Raw genomic sequence first — 22,700 nt, forward strand, 5'->3', positions numbered from 1 at the left:
ATAATACAATACTTACAATGGGGGGAGGGGGGAATCCCAGAGATAAGTCATACTAAAAGTAATAGTGATTGCTTGCTTTCGTTCGTTCTGAATGGGGCAGACATGGTTCTCGACCAGCACGAGACGTCGGTCACTATCGGAGAGGAGGTGCGTAGGAAAATCCGCAATGCTCTTCTCAAACAGCATCACCACCAAAACCAGAAGAAACTGGCCAACCGCATCCCCATCGTCCGCTCGTTCGCCGACATCGGAAAGAAGCAGTCCGAGCCACACTCTATGGATAAGAACGGTAATAGAGAGCGCACTCTCAACTCTCACCACACATGAGAAAATTCCACCCTGAAGAAGAGCAGAGAGAAACATGCTGAGTCCAGAAGCTCAATCAAAAAGGTGTTGTTATGGCACAGAAAAGAGAGAGCATGTACGCTCGGTGAGACTGATACAAGACCTGTTGCATCTTATTGGTAAATGATCATCAATCTAACAAAGGAGGAGTAACGACAGGGTTATATGAGGATACTGGGGCAATGGTGGCTCAGTGGTTAAAGGCTCTGGGTTACTGATCAGAAGATCAAGAATTCAAGCCCCAGCCAAGCTACCACTGTTGGGCCCTTGAGCAAGGCTTAACCTTCAATTGCTCAGTTGTATAAATGAGATAAATGGAAGTCGCTCTGGATAAGGGCTTCTGCCAAATGCCGTAAATAAAATTTAATGTACTGGACTGCAGGTGAAAACATAAAACTGTCTCAGACGGGTTTCTTCTTCAGCACCAAGAATTTTTACCCTTGTAATTTTGGATCATTTTCTTCAGTAAATATATGACCAAGTATAATATTTTTGTCTCATTCGTTTAACCGGGTTCTCTTTGTCTACATTTATGACTTGTGTGATAAACCTGATGTTTTAGGTCATATTTCTGTGGAAATATAGAAAATTCTAAAGGGTTCACAAACTTTCAAGCACCACTATAGACTGTATGCTTTATGCCTGTTGACTCTCAACTGCCTATTAATGGGATACTTCAAAAATTCATCAGATAGTAGGCTGTAGCAAGTCAAGGGTGAAAGCCTCTTGACTTCATTTTGTTTGATACTGTTATTATTAATGTTAACCTGCCCCATCAAAATCTATAGTTATGAGGCACTGCTGCCTGTAAAACCTTTAAGCCGAGGAGATTTTCGGCTCCCACATACCCATGTTCCTTTCCCCCCAGCAGATAACAATTCCCCTTCAACAAGCAGCTCAATGTCCCTTACAGCATGGCTTGCCAATCCATCCCCACATAGGACCCAGCGGAAGAGCCACTAGTAGGCAAAATCTGATACAGTCTAACATTTAACTAAAAATGCAGCATTTGTTTCACTCAGTTATTGTTATTGTAATATTATGAGAAGAATTACGTAATCAGATGAGCACCAGTCAGGCCAAGTGAGACAGAAACATGACTTGATATGGCCACAAAATGTGCTAGCATTATGTCTTTTATTAACATTCAATTTACATCAGGCAAACTGCACCTGGTGCTGCCGACTAAATGTGCTCTGCTTGAGTTTCAAATGGTGGAAAAGGTCACCCGCAGAGCTGTCGGGACTAAAGAGGAAAAACAGCTCTTATGAAACGTAGACTTTGGTGTCAGAGCAAGGTAGTGGTGTGATACAGATGATATACCATTAGCCTTCCCATTTGGTTTTAGCCCTACTGAAAAGACTGAAGTGTATAGAAGAGCCTTTGTATAAAGTATGGAATTAAACTGTATTCCATATTTCATGTGGTCTACTGCAATTCCCGTAACATTTAGAAAATAAAGGACACCATAATCTGGTTCACAGTTCATTTGTTAGATGTTAGTAACTTGTATGTATGCATTGTGTAAGCGGTTAAGATGTTGGTCTATTGATCAGAAGGTCATGAGTTCATATCCCAGCACTGCCAAGCTGCCACTGTTGGGCCCTTGAGCAAGGCCCTTAACCCTCAACTGCTCAGTTGTATAAATGAGATAAATGTAAGTAGCTCTGGATAAGGGTGTCTGCCAAATGCCGTAAATGTAATAGAAATGGATGAAGAAAATTTTTTTGGAAGTCCAAACATTTGGTGGGAAAGCCTTACGCCTGATTTTGAGAGGCAGAAAAATGTGTATGAGGGAGAGAAGCACAGTTTGCACGTTACCATATAAACAGTGTTTAGAAACTTGTGTGTAATATGTTTTTTTTTTTTTTTTTTGCACTAAATATGGCCTGAAAACAAGCTCAGCAAATCAGGCCCAGTGTATCTTTGAGGGAGCTGTCCAGTATGTGGTGCTGAAACCTGAATATCTGAACAAACTGATACTTGCTAAAGCACAAATATTATCCGTTGCCTGCTTTTATCAAATTATGTTTTCTTATATGTTTGCCTTTGGGTTCATTTCAGCCACAGTGGCTGATTTCTCTGATTTCGAATATCTACTTTTCTGGCCGCAAGCTTCAGAACCCGATTGGCTTATCACACTTGACCATGTTCCAGTTTCTAATGAAAAAAACAAACAAACCACTGATCCAACCTTTTTAATCCACAAAGTTTTCTTGACAAAGCCAGTGAATAAGATAATCTTGGATGCGTGCATATTAGTCATTTACAGTGTCAGTCAGATGTCCACTTTGTGTAAAAGTACGCAGTTCTTGGCCACGTTTATTGATGAGAAGTATCAGACTCTATAAGAAATGCTCAAAGTCTCATTCTTGATTCCTCGATTCTTGAACCTAAATATGATTTACCAGATATTTGTTGTTGTGATTCATTAGGTAGTGTTAGGATCATGGGTGATGAACTAATAGTGTTGAGTGCTGTTCTCAGGTCAGATGGTGTCTCCTCAGTCCCAGCCGTGCTGCACAGAGGGCCGAGGCGATGGCAGTCGAGAGAACAGTGCAGTGGACTTCAGTAAGGTAAAACTCATTCCTACAGATATACAACTAAATATGAGGAATGACGAACCACTGCGGCTGAATTAAACCCTATACTGTGTGGCGATCCTATTCCGGTTGAAAATAGGAAGTCAGGTATGCAACCGCACCTCGTTTGTTTGAAATCTGCAGATAGATCTCCATTTTATGAAGAAGATCCCACCAGGAGCGGAGGCGTCAAACATCCTGGTCGGAGAATTGGAGTTCCTGGAGAAGCCGGTGGTGGCGTTTGTGCGGCTTTCTCCAGCTGTGCTGCTCAACGGTCTGGCTGAAGTCCCCATCACCACCAGGTGTGAACCAGGAAGACCATAAATACTCTTAAGAGCTCAAATCTGGAATAATGGGAGAATCATACTCCTATAGAATACAGTATATCTTCCATGTCTAGTAACCTTTTGAAATGAATTGACCTAAAATATATGGAGATTGTTGATGTAATCGCATTCAACCTGCTGTTTCTACCGCACGTGTTTGGTTATCTTCAGATTTCTGTTTATACTGCTGGGGCCGATGGGAAAAGGACCTCAGTACCACGAGATCGGACGCTCCATTGCTACACTAATGACAGACGAGGTCAGTACCATTTCACAGCATTTCACCATCTCTCTTTTTTGCCTTTGCACTAATTGTTGTCTGTTTCCCTTCCTTCCAAGGTATTCCACGATGTGGCGTATAAGGCGAAGGACCGAAGTGATTTGGTTGCTGGAATTGATGAGTTTTTGGACCAGGTGACAGTGCTACCACCAGGAGAGTGGGATCCCACCATCAGAATAGAGCCACCCAAGAACGTGCCCTCTCAGGTGAAGTCTAAAGCACTCGCACACATTCAGTGTACTTACCACACCATGCTATAGAAATTGTAGCTCTTTTGATATGTTTAGCACAAACTGACCCATCTTTTCCTGCAGAAAGTTCAACAATACTAAAAATAATTGTTGCAACACGAGACTTCTATCTGCCTGGCCTCAATTTCTGTCCTGACCATGAAAAGCATTTGTAAACCATTAGTAAAACTCACATTTATATTACAGAGATTTCAGGTTTATATTACCTGGGAGTAACAATATGTGAAATAAGATGTTCACTGTCACACTATATCTTTTATTTGCACATGTCTGCCATCAAAAGGATGTCCAAGGAAGGGATTTGGGGATCTAGTTATATAAATATAAATATGTAAATAATTTAATATAAATGAAATTATTTCTATTTTCATCTCTGTATATTATGTCTAAATCAAAATCTAATGTATGCTTTTTTATAAAACACGTGAGTGCTTCAATTAAAACAAACAAACAGATTTGATTAAATAAATAGCAATATGTGGTCCTGTTTCTTTGAACAGCACTAGTCCACATTGTAGCTATTTATTTATGTTCTACTACTTCCTGTTTTGACTGGCTTTCTATAGTTGTGATATCGGTCACAAGTATATCTGCCCCTGAATCTACACTCAAATACTGGAACATGCGTTGGCTTCTTTATTAAGAATAATCCACAAAGCACAAGTAGTGAACATACCAAAAGGATAATCCACAATCGTAAACAAGAATTCGTGCAAGATCAAAGTATCTAAAACACAGAAACACGGAATCAAAGAAAACTTAAAGCACATTACGCAATGACAAGACTTTGCAAAGAAATAAAACCACAAGAGGTTATACTGTGAATATGCAAACTAACAAATGAACTAACACAAAACAGCTGGACACAAACAGGAAATGAGCAAATGATGGCGTAAGGATAGGAGCAAAACAGAAACCAACACAAACATGAAACACCTGGAGCTTGTTGCCATGGGAACCATGATGCAAAGGGGGAATCCGTGACAAATGCAGCTGAATGTTAGCAATGCATCCGCAATGAAACAACTGGAAATATTGAATAAGAATTACTTTAGAAATAATGTCAGATGAAATGTTATTAGTTTAAAAAAAAAACCCTCTATAGTTTCTAGTTTCTGTCCTACAACTGAAAGTACATAAAGCTTGCGAGTGTTGAATAGTGATTGCTTTATTTCTCTTATCTAGGAGAAAAGGAAAATTCCTTCTCTACCTAATGGAGTGACTGAGCTGGGAGAGACAGAGGAGCATGGAGGCCATGGAGGACCTGAATTACAGCGCACAGGGAAGTGAGTCTGTGTGTATGTGAGTCTAGGGTGGGTGGCTTCCTTACGTTTATGGAGGTTAAGCTTAGGTTTAGGTGCAGGCATAGCATTGAATAGCTGCTTTAATAATGTGTGTGTACATGACTTTAAGACAGCAGGTGTATATTGCTCTCCTTTCTTAAGTCTTTTGTTTGCTTTTTCCTCTCCTCCTAAATCTACTCACCCACAGTATCTTCTGGACTATCAACACTTTTGTAAATCTTTTTTTTCCTCAGATGACAGATGTTTAAAAGCTCTAAAGGTGAAACCTGCTTTATTTCACAGATTTTAAGATAGAAAACTTTATTGATCAAAGACTTGGGAAATTCCCTCGTTACAGCAGCTCGGTTACACAAAAAAACAGATAAGAAAGAATGCACTTTAAATAGGAATAGAATAGAAAAAATCTCTCTCTCTCTATATATATTATATTTTATATACACAGTATCTCACAAAAGTGAGTACACCCCTCACATTTTTGTAAATATTTGATGATATCTTTTCATGTGACGACACTGAAGAAATGACACTGTGCTACAGTGTAAAGTAGTGAGTGTACAGCTTGTGTAACAGTGTAAATTTGCTTCCCCTCAAAATAACTCAACACACAGACATTAATGTCTAAACCGCTGGCAACAAAAGTGAGTACACCCCTAAGTGAAAATCTCCAAATTGGGTCCAAAGTGTCAGTATTTTGTGTGGCCACCATTATTTTCCAGCACTGCCTTAACCCTCTTGGGCATGGAGTTCACCAGAGCTTCACAGGTTGCCACTGGAGTCCTCTTCCACTCCTCCATGACGACATCACGGAGCTGGTGGATGTTAGAGACCTTGTGCTCCTCCACCTTCCATTTGAGGATGCCCCACAGATGCTCAATAGGGTTTAGGTCTGGAGACATGCTTGGCCAGTCCATCGCCTTCACCCTCAGCTTCTTCAGCAAGGCAGTGGTCATCTTGGAGGTGTGTTTGAGGTCGTTATCATGCTGGAATACTGCCCTGCGGCCCAGTCTCCGAACTGAGGGGATCATGCTCTGCTTCAGTATGTCACAGTACATGTTGGCACTCATGGTTCCCTCAATGAACTGTAGCCGGCGGCACTCATGCAGCCCCAGACCATGAGTAACAAGCATGAGGCTTTTAATCAGGAGAACACCATCTGTGAAGCATGAGGGTGACAGCAGCATGTTGTGGGGGTGTTTTGCTAGAAAAGAGACTGGTGCATTTCAGGAAATAGATGCCTCATAAAGAAGGAGGATCATCTAGAAAAACTTAAGCAACACCTCAAGACATGAGCCAGGACTGGGTTTTTCAGCAGGACAAAGATCCTAAGCATACCTAAACATAAATGATAACAAAATGGCTTTAAGACAACAAAGTGAAATTATTGGAGTGGCCATCACAAAGCCCTGACCTGAAACCAATAGACAATTTGTGGACTGAACTGAAAAAGCATGTCTGTACAAGGAGGACATCAAACCTTTATTAGTTATTAGAAGTAGATTAATGAAGGCATTTGTGAGCACTGACATGTAAATTATGAAATGACAGCTAGAACCATGTCAACTAGCTAGGAACCAGAGTCTCTTCATGTTTTGTGACTAATGTTATTTAATTCCCGCCTTTTTCTGACATATTATTGCTGAATAAATTTGAATAGAAATGAAGAACAGAATGTTAACTCGTAAAAATATTAACTTCAGCCCAAGTTGTTTGTCAGTCCTTGTTCTAATATGTATACTTAAATGATTATTTGATTCCATAACTTTGCTAACTTGTAAATGAAAGACCCATATACAAACTCTGTATATTTAGAGCAGATGGGCATACGTAAATGTGGTGTTAGTATTAGAGTTGCTATATTACAGTGGTGCTTGAAAATTTGTGAATTTTGAATGTATAGACTATTCTATATATTTGCATAAATATGACCTAAAACATTATCAGGCAAAGAGATCCCAATTAAACAAATGAGACAAAGATATTCAAGAGTATGTGAACCTCTAGGACTAGCGGTTTAATTTGAAGGTGAAATTAGAGTCAGGTGTTTTCAATCAATGGGATGATGATCAGGTGTGAGTGAGCGCCCTGTTTTATTTAAAGAACAGCGATCTATCAGAGTCTGATCTTCACAACATGTTTGTGGAAGTGTATCGTGGCACGAGCAGTGGAGATTTTTGAGCACGTCAGAAAGAGAGTTGTTGATGCTCATCAGGCTGGAAAAGGTCACAAAACCATCTCTAAAGAGATTGGACTCCACCAATCAGACAGATTGTGTACAAATGGAGGAAATTCAAGACCATTGTTAACCTCCCCAGTACTGATCGACCAACAAAGATCACTCTAAGAGCAAGACGTGTAATAGCCCACGAGCTCACAAAGGAACCCTGGGTAACGTCTATGCGACTAAAGTCCTCTTTCACATTGGCTAATGGTAATGTTCATGAGTGCACCATCAGGAGAACACTGAACAACAGTGGTGTGCATGGCAGGGTTACAAGGAGAAAGTCACTGCTCTCCAAAGAGAACATTGCTTCCCATCCGCAGTTTGCTAAAGATCACGTGGACGAGCCAGAAGACTATTGGACAAAGGTTTTGTTGATGGATGAGACCAAAATAGAATGTTTTAGTTTAAATGAGAAGTGTTATGTTTGGAGAAAGGAAAACACTGCATTCCAGCATAAGAACCTTATCCCATCTGTGAAACATGGTGGTGGTAGTATCGTGGTTTGGAACTGTTTTGCTGCATCTGGGCCAGGACGACTTGCCATCATTGATGGAACAATGAATTCTGAATTATTCCAGCGATTTCTAAAGGAAAAAGTCAGGACATCCGTCTGTGAACTGAATCTGAAGAGAAAGTGAGTCATGCAGCAAGACAACGACCCTAAACACATGAGTCGTTCTACCAAAGAACGGTTAAAGAAGAATAAAGTTAATGTTTTGGAATGGCCAAGTCAAAGTCCTGACCTTAATCCAATAGAAATGTTGTGGAAGAACCTGAAGCGAGCGGTTCATGTGAGGAAACCCAGCAACATCTCAGAGTTGAAGCTGTTCTGTACTGAGGAACTAAAACTCCTCCGAGCCGATGTGCAGGACTGATCAACAGTTACCGCAAACGTTTAGTTACAGTCATTACTACACAAGGGGGTCACACCAGATACCGAAAGCAAACGTTCACATACTTTACACTCCCAGACATGTCATATTGGATTCTTTTCCTCAAATAAATAAGTGAGCAAGTATAATATTTGTATATCTCATCTGTTTAATTGGGCTCTCTTTATCTACTTTTGTGAAAATTTGACGTTTTAGGTCATATTTATGTAGAAATATAGAAAATTATAAAAGGGTTCACAAACCTTCAAACACTACTGTACATGCAAAGCTATCTTTTATGTATACAATGATTATACAAATATTTTAAGAGTTCACTGTAGAAGGAAGTGCTGATGATGTGCATGTGGCTCTTCAGGTTTTTTGGAGGCTTTATCCTTGATGTAAAACGCAAAATTCGGCACTACCTGTCTGACTACACCGATGCCATCAGCCTGCAGTGTCTGGCCTCCTTCCTGTTCCTCTACTGCGCCTGCATGTCTCCTGTCATCACTTTCGGAGGCCTGCTGGGGGAGGCCACAGAGGGTCGAATAGTAAGAGCACAATCTTTATATGCTTTATAACCGCACATGCCTGTGCAAAAACAAAGTGTAATTCTGTTAATTGCTGGTTTGTGTCTTTCAGAGTGCTATAGAGTCTTTGTTCGGCGCCTCGATGACTGGGATAGCGTACTCTCTGTTTGCTGGGCAGCCTCTCACTATCCTGGGCAGCACTGGTCCTGTCTTGGTGTTTGAGAAGATCCTCTTCAAATTCTGCAAGTAAGTTATGCCATTGTTTAGTACTTTTAGGATCCAGCAATTTTTAATTTCATGATGAGGCCAAATTCAGAAATCAGGACCAAAAATCTGAATTGTAATTGAAAAAAAAGGTTGGGATCTAGTACGTGATTGGCGCATTGAAATAATAAGACATAGAACGTATTCAAATTTATACACCCCACTATTCCTAAACAAACCTTTGCATGGAACATTTGTATGGCTCAAACTGTCATGCTGAGGACAGGAAGATCTGTTTCAACACAGCACTGGTAGGAGAGAAGACATGACAGCTTTATGGTTCTTAAAACACAGTAGCCGTAGTTTTTCAAAGGGAAGCATTTTATGAACATATGACTGCTTTTGGTCCATGTTCTTATTTTGTTCTGATCACCGTTCGTTTCGTTTTGATCCAAGTCTTCGCCCCGTCTTATCATTGGATCGTTTCTCAGTTGTGTCATGATTTTCACCTGGTTTCAGTTATTTAAGCCCTCATGTTTCAGTGTCCCGTTGCTAGGTCTTTTCACGCATTCCTTGTCCTTAAGTTAGAGCCTTGTTTTTGTGGTGTAGTTCTGACCCCTGCTTTAAACATTGACAATGACATTTGGACTGCCCTAAATCAAATGAACGCTTATCGCTTAGCGCAAATATGTCCTATCTCACCTCCAACCCTCATGTTACACTATTCATTTAGTTGTATACAGTGTATACAATCCCCTCTGAACGTATTAGAACTGCAAGGCCAATTCTATTGTTCGGGCTATACGCTGAAGACATTTGGGTTTGAGATCAAAAGACGAATGAGACGATGGATCAGAATTTCATCTAGAGGTGTTGAATAACCTAGAACATGGCACCTTTTGATGGCACACCATGCAATGTTTCTGTGCACAAAAGTATAGAAACAGATCTTAAAATAAAAAATGTAAGCAAATAACACTATACTTGGGGGGGGGGGGGTCTGGGGTGTTGGTTTCTCCCTTTGTCTTCTCTTCAGGAGGTGAAATGCTGCTCAGTTGGGTGTGTTTTGAGTCATTGTCTTGTTGAAGATGAAGTTTCTCCCAATTAGTTTGGATGCATTCCTCTGTAAATTGGAAGACAGATTGTTTCTGTAGACTTCTGAATTCATTCTGCTGCTACCATCATGAGTAACATGATCAATAAAGATTAGTGATCCTGTTCCAGAAGCAGCAATGCAAGCCCAAGCCATGACACTACCTCCATCATGTTTGACCAGTGAACAGATCCATTCTTTCTCCGTACATTGGCCTTTCCATCACTTTGGTAGAGGTTAATCTTTGTGAATTCTAATCTGGCTTTCTGATTGTTACTGCTGAGTGGTTTGCATCTTGTGGTATTGCCTCTATATTTCTGCACTTGAAGTCTTCTTCGAACGGTGGATTGTGATACCATCACCTCTGCCCTGTGGAGGTTGTTGGTAATATCACTGACTGTTGTTTTGGGGTTTTTCTTCACAGCTCTCACAATCTTTATTTATTTATTTATTTAATCAACTGCTGTTGTTTTCCTTGGATTTGATGTTGGTTTTTTAACAATAGACGCAGTCAAAGGCGAAACCTAGGGCTCAAACCAAGAGTAGACATTCAGAGCTATTAATTGTTTTTAACCCGAAATTCTGATCTATTGCCTCATTCATCTTTTGATCTCACACCCAAATGTCTTCATTGGCCTTGCAGTTCCAATATTTTCAGAGGGGACTGTAGAGTTTTATGATATCTGTAGATTTAATATTTCCAAATCTTAGTGATGTGTCTGTTTTATTAAGGGAATATGGACTGTCCTACCTCTCCTTGCGTTTGTGTATCGGGCTGTGGACGGCTTTCTTCTGCCTAATCCTGGTGGCCACAGACGCCAGTTCACTGGTGTGCTACATCACTCGATTCACAGAGGAAGCATTTGCTTCACTCATCTGCATCATCTTCATCTACGAGGCGCTGGAGAAACTAGTGCACCTGGGAGAGACGTATCCCTTCAACATGCACAACGACCTCAACAAGCTCACCCAGTACTCGTAAGTACACACACACACACACACACATACTCATCCTACGAGAGAACAGCTCTGCCCTAACTACCATCTTCACATGTTCTTGCTGGTCATCCTTGTTTTACTAGGACCATTAATCTCCTCTAAATTCTTTGTGTTAAACTATGATTCCTTTCAGCTGTGTGTGCACAGAGCCAAAACAGCCAAGCAACAGCACCCTGCAACACTGGCAGGAGAAGAACATCACCAGCTCTGAGATCGACTGGTTAGGTCTGGATGTCAAGGTGAGGAAATGGCAAAGTGACTCACTCACAACATGTACTCTGCCTGTATTTTATACTCAATCACTCTGAACATAAAGATATAAAACAAACATTCCACGCTACCTTTTTGGTGCTTACTGCTAAGTTAGCTAACAAAAGATCCCCATCTGATGTAATGGAGTTTTCTTACTTTCTAGGAGAATATGTTTGCTAAAGATCTGCATTTATTCATGGCATTTGTGGTCAGAGCAGATAATATTGAGCTCTGGATTACTACTACAAAACCAGCCAGCGTAGATGATATCAAAAATCTCCTCTGCTTTATTTATGTATTTATTTAGCAAAGGCTAATCGTATTCACTTACAAGCGACAAATGGACAATTAAGAAGCCAGACTGTGGAAAATGGAGGCAAACATCCAGCAAAATAGATTTGTTGAAATATGAGTGGAGGGGAAAAGGTAACACGTCAACATGTCCAAACAGTGGACTGTTGTCCAATCTAAACTAGGCATGTCTAATCTTGCTTCTATCTACACTTGTTGTGTGTATCTTTCCAGTCCTGGCAATGAGTGATCCCTTAAAAGGAGAACACCAAGATTTATCCAACATTATCCATCACATCTGTAGCATATGACTTATTTCATATTTCTCTCTATTGAGGAAAGTCACTTAGAATGGAAGTTTAAGGGCAGGTGTTCAAATCTGTCAATAAGCATTTAAAATACACGATGATATAACTGTGTCACAGCCGCAGTGTGTATTAGGATCCAAGTGCAGATTTACTGAAAAACGGAAATACAAAAATGTAAACGTTCAAGACAACACAATCATTATTCAACATTATTCAACACAACACAACCAAAATTCACAATCATGAATAATACAATGAGTAAGGCCTGTCGTGATTGCTAGGGCTAATCAAAACGGAGTTCGATACTACAGGCAATCAAGGTTGGGTGGTGGAACAATGTGTAATAAATAGTACTCAGGAACAGCGACCTCTTCTGGTTGGGAAGCGTCTTTTTTTGTTTTGTTTTCAGCAATAGAGCAACGTAGTAAACAGTCAAGTTTTGTGGTTACTGTAGGAAGTGTAGACCCACACAACGATGTTGGTATCACATCACTACAAATTGTTCTGTCTGGGGAAAAAACTCATCTCTGAATGGACAAATACTACAGACTTAGTTGCATTTATTTACTACCTTTTTTTTAAAACTAAAGAACGTGTTTTACCATTTTCCCTCCTATTATATTTTACAAGTTGTTAGTAAAAATTATTTCTTTTCTCTGTACAGGAAAACAAACGTGTCAAATTGCCAGTAGCACATACACAGTAGATGCAGAAGATATTAATGCAGAGAGACAGATACAGCTATGGATTAAACAGTCACTGAATTACACAGGAGGATACAGGTGGAGAAATAATAATAATGGGGTGAGGGAATGTAGGGACAAAGAGTGTTGCCCTGCATCTCCTGTTATACAGAAACGTTTCCTAGTGACGCAGAACAAAAACCAGGAGCTTAAAAACCTAAATCCTCTCCAGGTTCACTCCAGTTCATTCTCTCATAGGTTTTTTATTTATTTATTTTTTTAAAAAATGGTAAGAGATGCTTTTACTGAGCTTAATTAAAGAAATTATTCACTTGAAGCTGTGTAACTCGCACAGTATTATAAAAATCTACTATTCTATCATTTATTGAATTTCTTATTAATGATATATACGCAATAAACGTTTCTTCCCATGAGGAGTGTAGTTGGTCAACAAAGATTAGAGCATTTTATGGCCAGAGCAATAGCTTAAATGTTAGTTTTAATTAGTTGGTGCATTAATATTCAGTAATTCAATTATTGTGCTACCGTCACAGAGGTGCGTAGCCTTATGACGAGGAATTTACAGCAGTTTCAAGCTTAAACGTTGCCTTCTATAGAAAGTTCTGTGCTGAAGATGCTGTGTGTTTTGTGCTGCAGAGCTGTGTGGAGCTCAGGGGCGAGTTCCAGGGCAGTGCATGCGGCCATCACGGCCCTTACGTCCCAGACGTTCTCTTCTGGTCCGTCGTCCTGTTCTTCTCCACCGTCGCCATGTCTTCTTTCCTCAAGGAGTTCAAAACTAGCCGCTACTTCCCCACCAAGGCAAGTGTGTACACGTGCGGCATCGTAGTACATTTTAGCTTCTGGTGCAGTATGGGGATATTAACGTGGATCTTCTGGGTCTGTATCCTCACCTGTGCGTGTATCTCTCTGACTGTTTTCTACTCCAGGTGAGGGCAATCATCAGTGACTTTGCAGTATTCATCACTATCGCCACCATGGTGGGGATCGACTTTGCTCTGGGGGTTCCCTCTCCCAAACTGCAGGTCCCCAATGAATTTAAAGTGAGTCGCCTAGTAATGCACTTTACAATGATGAACGTGACTGCAGTGCTTTCAGCAGAGCTTTGTCTTACGTAGCCCTGCATTGTTGCCTGTTAGAAGTCAATAATTGTATATTATACTTGAGAGTATCTGTATTTAGTACTAAATCAATATGTCTAGCTTTTAATAGTAAAAAAAAAAAAAAAAAAACCCACACACATCAACATGATCCTCTGTACGTATCTGATCTCCTGACCCTCTATAGCCTACCAGAGATGACCGCGGCTGGATCATCAGCCCTCTGGGACCAAACCCGTGGTGGACAATCCTCATCGCCTTCATCCCAGCATTGCTTTGCACTATCCTCATCTTCATGGACCAGCAAATCACAGCTGTTATCATTAACAGGAAGGAACACAAGCTGAAGGTACAGGAGAGTCGAACTGTACGAGTCAAACGTAAACACGTGCATGCGGTTATTTTCACCATGGTGGTCAGGTGATTTTCGTTTCATAGCTCTAGAACACAATTGTGATGGTTGGTTGTTTTTACACCTCTGCTACTAGATGGTGAAGGTATAATTTTTTCAGTTGTTTGTGCATCTTTCACTCAGTCTGCCTGTTCGAGGTTCGAGATTCTCATTAGCGTGCTATCTGAAAAACAAGTGAACTGATTAGATTTTCTGTACGCATGCAATGAAAGACTTCCAAGTATCTTATGTATGGCAGGACTCGCATGACCGATCCATAAGCAATAGAATACTATGGAATATAGCTGAGTTTAGTTACACATTTACATCTTCAAAGTTGGTAGAGATGGAAGAACGAGCATTCGATGTTGAATCGATCATCAAATCTTGATCTGGTGCCTGTAAGTCCTTGAAGCTTTAACATGAAGGTTTTGTAGTTATTGATGGCAACTAACCTTTTTTAAAATCCGTTCAGCTGTACTGTATGTGGTGTAGATTGGTTTTGCATCCTGCTTACTCTTCAACAGTAAGAAGTCGCCATGATGACAGAGTAAAATATGACTTTCACTTAAAAAAAAAAACAACAAAAAAACAAAACACAACCTTATTGAAGTTGTAGTGCAACTGCAGTGCTGTCCATACATAGCCACACCCTTATTCCAAAGGTACTCCGGGAGACGTAAGAATAATATACTGTAGCCAGAGGTGGAATTGGGATTTTGGAGGTGGCTGGTATATACTGTCATGGAACCAGTATTTGGAATCTCTCAGGGACAGGACCTGAACCCAAGTCAGTGGCATGAGAGCCAGATGCTGGATCAGTGAGCTACAGGAGAGGGAATGAACCCAAGTGCAGAGACGAACTCATATCCACAAAGTTCAGTTGGTAAATCCTAAGAAAAAATCCGCAGCACAAAATTCCCCTCAATGAGGTAAGCCAAAAAAAATAGATCCTTCAAGAGGCAAAGGCAAAAAAATCTTAATAAAAACCACAAAAATGTTTTCACTATTTCAACAGGCAAGAAAACCCAGTGCAACTAAAGCCGGGTGCACACTGTGCGATTTTTAATAGTACTTTTTTGCGACTATTCGAACTTGATCCTTGCTGTAAGCCACGTCACACTGTAGGATCTCGGTTGTCATTAACGTTGGACTGTACGTCAATCAAGACGCCAAAATCGGACGCACACAAGAAGACTCGTATGGAGTAGGAGAAGCCAGACTACAGGATTGTGCCTCAAATCTTCTGACACTGCCAGGATTTAATCGCAACGGCAAAAAAATCTGCTGTCGGGGAACACGCCAAACTAGCGATCAAAGACTACAGATTTTGGCCTGGGATTATAGGAATCTTTTAGGATTCTCAATTTGTCTCAGACGGCCAAATCGAAGCCAAAATCACACGGGCCACTAAAGACTCGCCTTAGCACAACTAAATATCGAGTGAAGAAACTTATAAATAGGACAACCTAAATACACACAGGGGAAATGAGACACAGGTGGCAGCAATGACACAATTAACAAACAGAGGAGAAAAACGCATTGGGAACAATGGGGGCCTCTAGTGTCCAAAACACGACATGACACAGTCAAACTCCTGACAGAAATAGTCCTTTTCAATTTCTGTGTTATTATAATGTTGTTAGCAACAATATTATACTGTTGATGTTATGATGTCTGCAATGATCTGTTTCTAAGATAAGGGCTTAGTCTAGCTACAGTTTGGTGACCAGACCTAACGTTTTCACTCTTTCCCTGGACTTTCTGCATCATCGTTATTATTATTATTATTATTATTATTATTATTATCACCATTACGCAATGATACGATTTACATTTGTGACGTTATTGTACCAGAGCTCTACTTTACTTGTATTTCAAATAAACCATGGATATCCGGATTTAGCAAGTCAGAGGAGCAAGGTAAAACTCCCTGAGACAACCGGAGGAAGAAACCTGAAGTGGAAAAAAGGCTCAGAAGGTTTCTCGGTGACATTGGATATTAGGAGTTTAAATCAGTATACATTTGTGCAGAAATGGGAGTCCTGGGATGAGCACGGCATTGTCTTTATGATTACAGCAGCAGAGCTGAAATGTAGTGTCTGGAATGAAAACTGATGAGAATCTCTACACTGTAGCACAAAATGTTGTTTTTCTTCTGATTGTTGGTTTAACGGACTTAGCAGTTGGTCACAGGATTATTAATTTGACTTTAGAGAGAACTATCTTCACATGTCTTCTGTGTGTGCAAAAAAGAAAATGAGTTCCTGATGAAAATGAGATTTACACTTAGTGTGTATCTGCAGAAAGGCTGTGGCTACCACCTGGACCTGTTTGTGGTGGGTGTGATGCTTGGAGTGTGCTCAATTATGGGACTTCCATGGTTCGTGGCTGCCACAGTCCTCTCCATCACACATGTGAACAGCTTGAAGCTGGAGTCTGAGTGCTCAGCGCCGGGAGAGCAGCCCAAGTTTTTGGGAATCAGAGAGCAGCGCTTCACCGGCCTCATGATCTTCGTCCTCATGGGCTGCTCTGTCTTCATGACTTCCGTCTTAAAGGTCAGTGACCCTTTGACCTGTGGTATGTAAATCTCATTACTTCCTTTTACAAACAAGCCGTGTGTGATTGAATGCATTCGTTTTGTCTGTAGTTCATCCCAATGCCTGTGTTATATGGCGTTTTCTTGTACATGGGGGCGTCGTCTCTCAGAGGCATACAGGTAAGTGTAACTTGCGCACGCATAACATTCACACGTTTCACTTGTTCGTGAAACATCTCTAGTCGTAGGTCTGTATTTTACAGGAACCATTTTTCCCATTATGAAATGTATGGGGGTCTCAAATGGTGCAACACAAAAAGAGGTCACGAATTTGAATCCACGATAGCAAAAGACAGATCGTGTTACTCTCTCCCCTGTCAATCAAAGCGACACTAAGCAATCATGGGTGTCTATATACTCACGAATGTAGTAGAGAATAGATAGCACTTTTCTCTGTGTTACGCCGCCCTGTGCTGCGGTTTGAAAAGATACAGTGGCTGGCGTCACACGTCTCCAAGCAAACAAGCAGGAAGCTTTGGGCTTGCGCTTATGAAGACTTACTACTTGTTAGCTACATTAGTGTTGTTGTGCCAGTGCAAACCAAAATAAGAAAACAGTTAGACACCAAATATATCTTTTACATCTTGAATATGTTTAAAAATAGTACATCGTGTAATATTCCACCCAGCTTGTGTTCATGGTGGCGTGTTTTCTGTTCTGTTCGCAGTTCTTTGACCGTCTGAAGTTGTTTGGGATGCCAGCGAAACACCAGCCGGACTTCATCTACCTGAGGCATGTTCCTCTGAGGAAGGTCCACCTGTTCACCATCATCCAGCTGAGCTGCCTTGTCCTCCTTTGGGTCATCAAAACCTCCAGAGCTGCCATAGTTTTCCCGATGATGGTAACTCCAGCTCCTGTTTAGGTGTGAACGAGGAGGATACTGTTAAGACATAGAGACACAGTGAATCTGAGTGAATCTGCTTTGCTGCACAGGTGTTAGCGTTAGTTTTCATCCGTAAGCTGCTGGACTTCATCTTCACAAAGAGGGAGCTCAGCTGGCTCGATGACCTCATGCCTGAGAGCAAGAAGAAAAAATTGGAGGATGCACAGAAAGAGGTACAGTGTAACTCTGTCCAATACAGCTGGGGAAATAAGTATTGAATGAGTCAACATTTTTACAGTGAATATATTTCCAATGAGGTTATTCACATGAAATTTTCACCAGACTTCGGTATTAGCTCAAGAAATCCAGAAATGTAAAGAATTCACAACATTAAAGTCAATAAATAAAGTTATGTGTAATAAAGTGTAATGACACAGGGGAAAAAAGTACTGAACACGTTAAGAAAAAGCAGTTCTCCAAGGCAAGGTTAGGCAAGGAACCAGCTGAAATCCGTAAGTAATTATACCCCCTATCTGTGCAAATTAATATCAGCTGTGTTTGTAAATTGATGGTCTATAAAAAGGCTTTTCGTTACCAAGGTGTCACACAAGAAACATCTCACGATGGGTAAAGGCAAAGAAATTTATTTAATACTTAGTGGAGAAACCTTTGTTTGTTCCTTGCCTTACCTTGCCTTGGAGAACTGCTTTTTCTTAGCGTGTTCAGTACTTTTTTCCCGTCTCATTCCTCTTTATTACACATAACTTTATTTATGGACTTTAATGTTGTGAATCCTTTCATGTGTGGATTTCTTGAGTTAATACTGATGTCTGGTGAAAATTTCATGTGAATAACCTCATTGGAAATATATTTACTGAAAAAAATGTTGACACGTTCAGTACTCAGTGAGAATGATTGTACGTTCATGTGAATGAGCCGTCATTATAGAAACGATCATTTTCTTAAATTAGATATTACAGCAAGTGCATTAATCAGTGATTCGAGAACAGTGCTGTGGTGTAAAACAGCACAAGTTTAGCGGCACAATCTAAGTGTTTTTACGATAAGTCATTAAGCGGCTTTTTTCCCTGTGATTTGAGACAAACGTTGAATCGGGTGATGCTTGTTCTCTTACAGGAGACCCACAGTGTGATGGTGGAGGATGAGGGAATTGTCCAGGTGCCACTTGAAGGGCATTACAAGTAATCAAAATGCATCACATTTTTGTCCATTGTAGACTTTTCATACTTCTCTCAAAAAGAATGACATTTTCATGAATTGTGATAAAAATGTTGGCTTTCGCCTGCATGTCACTGAAAAGGTTTTCTGTGTTGTTTTAAGGGACGACCCGTCCACAGTCAACATTTCAGATGAAATGACCAAGACCTCTTTCGGAAATATCTGGAAAAACCTCAATACTGACAACAGCAAAAACGATAAAAGCGCAAAAAGGTTTGCATCTGTTGTATAATTCACTCCTTCAATCTAATCATACAATACAATTATAACTTCCTCATTGCACTAAACTGTTGCCCATAGAAGCCAGTGCATAGTATTGCTTTAGTGTTGTTATGAGATTGGCTTTTATTCTAAATTATGACACAAATATTTTGTCCCGGTTGATTTGCAATCCTCTTCATGGACAGTTTCTGCCCGTTCAAATGGACTCAAGGCTACAACCCTTGCATGTTCATTCTGTGCTGTTTATGTGCGAGTGTGAGCGCTAATCTCGAGCTGTATTCCCATGAAAATCCCCCTGAGCCACAATCCTTAAAACCTCCACCAACTAAAAAACGATTAATTTGCTCTCCTATTTAAAGCTTCTTTAAAGTACCTTTCTCCTATTTTGATTGAATTTCTCCTCCCATGTCACCCATTAGCTCCTCTCCTAACCTCCCAGCTGCAGACTTTCCAAAGGTAAGATAAGCTCCCAAATTGTTTTCCCATCTAATCCTGGTCACATTAATGAGAATTATTTCTCTCAGTTTTTCTCTCTCTTGTTTCCCCCCCCCCCCCCCCTTCAAATTATTATTATTATTATTATTATTATTATTATTAACTGCAGTCTGATTTATAAATGTAACCATTGCATACAAAGCCATAATTGTAACTGCTATGCTTTAAGTGTGTGTGTATGTGTGTGTGTATGTGTGTGTTGTGTAAAAACCATACAGAAGAAGATGCATGAGGTTTTTTTTTTTTTTTTTTTTCCCCAAAAGGTGAAGCATGGCCTGTGTATCTACATGCTTACTTAAAGATTATACAGTTGTGTACCTGTCACAGTTATTTAGTTATCCGTAAAAAAAAAAAATATATTACTTGTTAATTGCAAATCTAGTAGTGAAAAGATGCATAACGTTAAAGCAAGCCTTCATTCATTCATCTTCAGTAAACATTTTCTCCTGGTCAAGGTCTCGGTGGATCCCGAGCCTAGCCTGGGAACGCTGGGCATGAGGCGGGAATATATACTGAATAACATGCCAGTCCATTGACACCACATACACTCGTTCACACTTAGGGGCAATTTAGCACAGCCAATCGGGGAACCCGGAGGAAATCCATGCCAACGTGTGAAGCTCCACACAGACAGTAACAGTGCTACCCACTGCACCTCTGTTTAAAAATGAAAAATCAATAAGGAGTTTTCTTTGAAGAAGTTACTGCAGATTAAGTGAGATAATCTTGCATCTGCTGCCAGGGCGTGAGAAAAGTTCTGTTGTCTGCCATGATGGTCATTTGTAGCAGTTCTTTGCCACGTTTTTTGGCCAAAACAAAAGTACCAGTCTAGCTTGCGAGGCTGATGGATCATACACTGTTATTAAATGTGAAACAGTATCACACGTATTACTAATACAAAAGGCCAAATTAAGATTCTGTTCAGCAGAGGCGTTAGCTGGACCGTTAATCATCCAGGGCTGAGCCCAGATTCTTCTCCATCAAAAAAGTTTTTAAAATATACTAATAAATAGACTGCTTCCATGCATGTGAGGGCTAATTGCTTATAAAATGTGAAAATTGGACAAAAAGTTGGGTTTTTGTCTATCTAACTCAAGACTAGGCTAGTTGGGTGTCGCTAGCCAAGGGGATTCACGGCTAAGCTATCACTGTATGGGTTTAGCTGCTACATTATCTGTCCTTATGCTCTGCTCACATCATGTTCACGTAACTTGGAACTCTATAAAAAATATATATATGTACACACCTTGTTTTCCTGCTCAGCATCAGAGGATGTTACTGTTTCAGTTTTAACCCCTTTATGGATTAAAAAAAAAGAAAAGAAATCTGCTTATATCCACATATCCCTTCACACTAACTGACTGTGTGTAAGCTAGCGTTTAGCACAATTGAGAGCTGTGAGCCAATAAGACACGAGTATTTCTATGTATTTTCCTGTAAACCCTGTCTGATTGGTCTTGCCTCGGTTCACTGAAGATAAAATACAACACGCGGTTCTCTGAAGATGCAAAATGTCAACACCGCCGTCTGCTTTTACTGTCGTTCAGTTACGTCGTGACAAACTGCTCCGAGTGGAGAGGAAAAAATCTTCGTGCATACAACCCCCATGTATCAGATTAATATTTTTAATATACTAGAACATGAGCTGGTCTGATTTGTTCTGCATTAACTTCAGGAAGATTTAGATCTAAAAAGTGGGCTAAATTACTCTAAGTCTGTTTCCCAGAGAGCATGGTTTTATTTTTAATTTATTATTGTTATTATTATTATTATTATTTTTTACATGCATCCAAAAGTTTTATTCTTTATACTATATTCTTTCTTCTTAATACTTTGTTTTGGTGTTTTGATTTGAGCTGCTCTTTCCTTCTCTATTTGGCTGACCCGCCCGTTATTTCTCTTTCTCTGTGTAGATCCCCAGTGACAAACATCAGGAATCCTAAGGAAACAGAAGAGGTGAAGGACTGGAACATTGACAGAGAGACGAGTTTGTGACGTCTCGTGTTGCTTTTAAAATACAAAAGAGAAGTATTGTGCCATCATATAGCACTAATCTATGTTTTACTGTAGCTCACTGTATGTAACACTGTGCTTACACTCCATTCGAAAATACATGTTTGTGTGTGTGTGTGTGTGTGTGTGCTGAGTGCCTGAAAATGTGTGTTTGTAAAGGAGAAAGCTGTGTGTGAGGTAATTTTACAAGATAAATATATTCACTTTTAGGAGTTTTACATTTAAAGCTGCTTTAGTTTTAACCTAGATGTATTTTTTATGTTTTGTATTTTTGATTGTAACGTAACTTTTTTCAATATCCTTGTCATACAGAATTAAAGATACCTACTTCATCTCTGAAGATATTTAATGTATTTTCAATGCAACTTCATGAACATAAGGATTGCAAAACAGTCAGGTGACAAATTAAAGAGAAAAACATCACACGGTGTCTGGTGTTGGGCCACAACGAACCGTCAGAACAGCTTCAGTGCACCTTGGTATCGATTTTTACAAATCTCTGGAACCGTACTGGAGGGATAAACACCATTTTTATGAAAGATATTCCCTCAGTAGGTGTTTTGTTGATGGTGGTGGAGAGCGCTGTCTTACACATCAGTCCAAAAAGGGTTTCAAATGGATTGAGGTTACTGTGAAAGCCATAGCATATGATTTATAGTGATGCTTGAAAGTTTGTGAACCCTTTAGAATTGAATAGATTTCTGCATAAATGACCTGAAACAACATCAGATTGTCCTAAAAGTAGATAAAGAGAACCCAGTTAAAGTAATGAGACAAATATTATGCTTTCATTTATTTATTGAGGAAAATGATCCAATATTATATATCTGTGAGTGGCAAAAGTATGTGAACGTTTGCTTTCAGTATCTGATGTGACCCCCTTGTGTAGTAATAACTGTAACTAAACGTTTGCAGTAACTGTTGATCAGTCCTGCACATCGGCTCGGAGGAGTTTTAGCCCGTTCCTCAGTACAGAACAGCTTCAACTCTGGGATGTTGGTGGGTTTCCTCACATGAACCGCTCGCTTCAGGTCCTTCCACAACATTTCTATTGGATTAAGGTCAGGACTTTGACTTCATTAACATTAACTTTATTCTTCTTTAACCATTCTTTGATAGAATGACGCATGCCTAGGGTCGTTGTCTTGCTGCATGACCCACTTTCTCTTGAGATTCAGTTCAGGGACAGATGGCCTGACATTTTCCTTTAGTACTTGCTGGTAAAACACAGAATTCATTGTTCCATCAACGATGGCAAA

The 22,700-nt window shown here is 40.1% G+C and overlaps 1 protein-coding gene across 5 annotated transcripts in view; it reads left to right on the forward strand.

Moving 5' to 3' along the window:
* The window catches only part of slc4a10a (solute carrier family 4 member 10a), a 46,391-nt gene extending 24,610 nt beyond the window's left edge, over positions 1-21,781 (forward strand). For 4 of the 5 annotated variants that reach the window (XM_017477622.3, XM_017477623.3, XM_017477625.3 and 1 more), the window contains 20 exons: positions 101-289; positions 2,833-2,921; positions 3,072-3,229; positions 3,425-3,512; positions 3,593-3,739; positions 4,970-5,070; positions 8,558-8,732; positions 8,824-8,957; positions 10,741-10,986; positions 11,141-11,246; positions 13,199-13,360; positions 13,489-13,602; positions 13,847-14,008; positions 16,357-16,608; positions 16,701-16,769; positions 17,317-17,490; positions 17,583-17,705; positions 18,610-18,674; positions 18,814-18,924; positions 21,342-21,781. In XM_017477622.3, the coding sequence (XP_017333111.2) occupies positions 101-289; positions 2,833-2,921; positions 3,072-3,229; positions 3,425-3,512; positions 3,593-3,739; positions 4,970-5,070; positions 8,558-8,732; positions 8,824-8,957; positions 10,741-10,986; positions 11,141-11,246; positions 13,199-13,360; positions 13,489-13,602; positions 13,847-14,008; positions 16,357-16,608; positions 16,701-16,769; positions 17,317-17,490; positions 17,583-17,705; positions 18,610-18,674; positions 18,814-18,924; positions 21,342-21,423 (2,747 nt within the window). In that variant the 3' untranslated portion in view covers positions 21,424-21,781. Of the gene's footprint in view, positions 1-100; positions 290-2,832; positions 2,922-3,071; positions 3,230-3,424; positions 3,513-3,592; positions 3,740-4,969; positions 5,071-8,557; positions 8,733-8,823; positions 8,958-10,740; positions 10,987-11,140; positions 11,247-13,198; positions 13,361-13,488; positions 13,603-13,846; positions 14,009-16,356; positions 16,609-16,700; positions 16,770-17,316; positions 17,491-17,582; positions 17,706-18,609; positions 18,675-18,813; positions 18,925-19,352; positions 19,390-21,341 lie in introns of all 5 variants that reach the window. The other variant, XM_017477624.3, reaches the window with a different exon arrangement.
* The last annotated feature ends 919 nt before the right edge of the window (positions 21,782-22,700 follow it).

Source organism: Ictalurus punctatus, chromosome 10, assembly GCF_001660625.3.
Source record: "Ictalurus punctatus breed USDA103 chromosome 10, Coco_2.0, whole genome shotgun sequence".
Lineage (NCBI taxonomy): Eukaryota > Metazoa > Chordata > Actinopteri > Siluriformes > Ictaluridae > Ictalurus > Ictalurus punctatus.